General features: G+C 38.5%; 1 protein-coding gene across 1 annotated transcript; it reads right to left on the bottom strand.

Moving 5' to 3' along the window:
• On the bottom strand, positions 1800-2936 carry LOC109725607 (RING-H2 finger protein ATL14-like). Its single transcript, XM_020254846.1, has 2 exons — positions 2930-2936; positions 1800-2107 (listed from the first exon to the last, which is right to left on the bottom strand). The coding sequence occupies exons 1-2, from the start codon at positions 2934-2936 to the stop codon at positions 1800-1802; spliced, it is 315 nt and encodes a 104-aa protein (XP_020110435.1).

Below are 3559 nucleotides of genomic sequence, written 5' to 3'. Positions count from 1 at the left end.
TTAGTTCGTTATAATTTTTTAACTGACGTGTGATATTTTAATCCTTAAATTTTAATTAATTATAATTTATTTTTTAAAATATAAGATATGTAACCCTTTAGTTTTTAAACTTTTTAAATTATTATAATTAAGTCACAAAATCTAATTTTTTTGATAAAAAATTGATGAATTACTAAAATTGAAGTAACGTAGCATTTTAATTATTATTACATACATTGTCAAGTAGGATATTACTATCATTACGAAAGTTTGAGGACTAAACTATCACAAACTTTAGAGTCAGTAATTACAACTAATTAAAGTTTGAGAACTATACGTCACGCATTCCACTAATTCGAATCAGAAATTATAATAAATTAAAATATAAAGGCCAAAGTGTTACACGTCTAATAATTTAAGGATCAAAAGTGTATTTTATCTTAAAAATAAGAGGTAAAAGTTTTTGAAATCACATCACCTGTTGCCCAAAACTGAGACACTCTTTGTAACTTGTATTATGTTGGCAATCTCAATTTGTTTCTAAATAAACAATGTAATGTTCATTTCAAGAGTAGACGAAAGCAGAATGCATCATAAAGTAATCAACTTATTTTTCAACGGCATGCAGATTCTATTGTTTCAATTCATATGAATCTGGGTTTTCGCTCGATGCATCATGGTGAATTGGTGAATTGAGCGACTCTTTTAGATGATGCGAGGGGTTCGCTGTCTTGATTTATATATGTATCTAAATCAAGTCAATTTGGATAGAAGCTTTAAAGGAACAACACGATGTCCACCGTCTAGGAATAGATGACAGCAGAATGGACGGTGAATTTGCTGACATCTTTGGATGGCGCGCAGAATCTACCGTCTTGATTTATACAAATTTTTTGTCTGTATATTTCTCACCGTTCAAATTTTACTTTCATCTACTTTATATAATTAATACAATAGTACTACATGTTGTTGCGAACAGGGATATGCTAACATTTCAGCTCGATTGGTTTGGACCAAGCCCGCAGAGCTAAGGACTTGTTTGGGCCAACTGAAGATACTTTTTTGTTTGATTTTTTATTCGAATTTCTACGTAGTTAGCAATGTATGTAGTTTGAAATACAGCAATCAGAATCATACCTCGCATTATTATTACTCAGTTTTGAGAGTAAGGAGATCATCTCAAAGTCAAAACAAGTACCGACGTTGACAATTTTTTCAAAATCACGAGTTCAACCTCTAAGATCCATAAAAACAATCAGACCCTATGCCACTAACTATGACCCGAACTCAAGCTCGAATTTTATGGGTCGATCTCAACTAGACTCGATGAACTAAAATAATATTTTTTCCTTGGCATTTCTCAATACCCCCCCCCCCCCAAAAAAAAAAAAAAAAAAAAAAAACAAAACAAAAGAATAACAAAATCACTCTCAAGATCATCAGATCACAAGATCAAACGGTCAGATACGGCGATCCAAACAAAGCCAAACGAGAAGACGAGTTCAAATGCGACTCACAGTGAGACAGGGAATCACCGCCGTCGATCAATGAGCACGGATCTTAAAGCAGCAGGGACGGCAATGATCCCTGTCTTATTTTCCCGCGCCATCTCCTCCAATCAATTTGAACTAGCCCAAAATTCAAAAACCAATCAAAACTGCCAATTTTGCAACAGAGCCCCTCGAACTTTTACCCTCGAATAAAACCCCCCACCAAGTCATTAAAAAGTAAGAGAAAAAAAAAAAGCCAAAAACCTCTAATTGTATGTATACAATTGCAGGAAAACCCTTCGACTTGGGAGAAATTGCATCGCCACGCCGCTACGAGGGGGCGAAGCAGAGGGGGATCAGCAGCGGCGCGAGCTCGTCGCCGGCGCCGTCGCCGGAGACGAGGGGGGCGCGGCAGAGCGGGCACGTGCGCAGCGCGAGCGCCGCGGCGGGGGAGGCGAGGATCCAACGGTCGAGGCACGCGCGGTGGAACACGTGGCCGCACCCCGTCGGGCGCCGCACCTCCGCGGCGCCCTCGAACTCGTCCAAGCACACCGCGCACCACGCCCCGCCATGGGCGAGGTCGGGGAGCCCGAGCTCGTCGAAGCGGAGCGCGGGGAGGGCGCGGTCGATGGGGTGGGCTAGGGTTAGGGTTGGGGTTAGGGTTAGGGTTAGGGTTTCGGAGCGGGGGGAGAGGGGGCGGAGGAGGAAGGAGATGAGGCGGCGGAGGTGGGCGAGGAGGAGGAGGAGGTGGAGGAGCGGCTTCGGGAGCTCCGTGTACCCCACGGGGAAGCCCATTTTGGGAATGCTCTCTCTCTCTCTCTAGAATGGGTGGGTAGAATGGGAAGGAAACGGGGGCTCAATCAACTCACCTTGCTAAACTTCTCTCTCTCTAGACACAGAAGAGAGAGGAGAGTATTGGGTAGAACGGGAAGGGGATGGGGAAGGTCTAGAGAGAGAAAGTGCATTGTGAGTAATGAATGATAGGCCTCCCTCTATATATAGAGCCAAATGCAATGTGGTGGTAAGGATTTTTTGCATATATGCCCATATATATATGTGAAATTATTTTTAGATATGCATGTATAGAGTTTTTTTTTTTTTTTTTTTTTTTTTAAGATAAATGTAGTATGCTATTGGCTTTGTTTATTTCATTTCTAGATAAGATCTTAGCAGCTGAACATGTGTATCAATTCAGAATTCGCACTATGTGATGCTACGTGTACCAATTATTTTTCTCTTTTGCATGTATAGAGTTGCGACGATCGATATTAGTATGGGTAGTAAACGGGCTCTGTTGCCACCCATTTGTTTTCGATAATGGAACCTCCAAATCAACGATCGGCACCGTTGAATATGATCTATACTACTTGAAGTATTTAGAAACCAAATTTCAAATCTTTTCGACATCATTGACCGAATGATCAAAGAGTTTCAAAATTTATTATTTTGATGATCGATACGAGACATTTTCTCGTTTAATAGTGTAAAGATATTCAAATCAATTAAATTTTGATTAGAAAATCTTTTAAACTATTTAGAACAAGATCTATATTTTCGATCTTAATTACAAGATTCCTATCATCACTTTTTAGAGAATATTTATTTTCAGTCTTTTATTTTTGTGTCCACTTGATGAACAAGAGAATGATATCGATAAAACATGAAATTTAGTTTCTAAATACTTTAAGTGGTATAGATCGTGTTCAATGGTACCAATCGTCGATTTCGAGGCTTCATCATCGAAAACAAATAGGTGCCAACAAAGTACGTTTGCTACCGATAGCATTCCAGCTCAACTCTGTATGTATATATTTTTTTGGCAATTATGTGAAATTACGCAACTGTTTCTCAATAAAGTTGATATTTGAACACGTACTATTGGGGTTTTTTTTAAATTTTGAAAGCTAATCAAACTAGTCTGATTAAACATGTTAAATTAAGCTTTAATCAAACTGACAATTATTGCCGCTCTTAACTTTTTAAAAAAATATGGTTTTATGTTAAGGATATTCATGTATATTAATATTTTACAATGATATTAGAGTTTAGAGAAATACTTTGAATCTCCCACTTTGTATCCTTTATTGTGT

The sequence above is a fragment of the Ananas comosus genome, linkage group 20 (genome assembly GCF_001540865.1).
Source record: "Ananas comosus cultivar F153 linkage group 20, ASM154086v1, whole genome shotgun sequence".
Taxonomy (NCBI): Eukaryota; Viridiplantae; Streptophyta; class Magnoliopsida; order Poales; family Bromeliaceae; genus Ananas; species Ananas comosus.
This window is presented reverse-complemented; position numbering and strand designations above follow the sequence as displayed.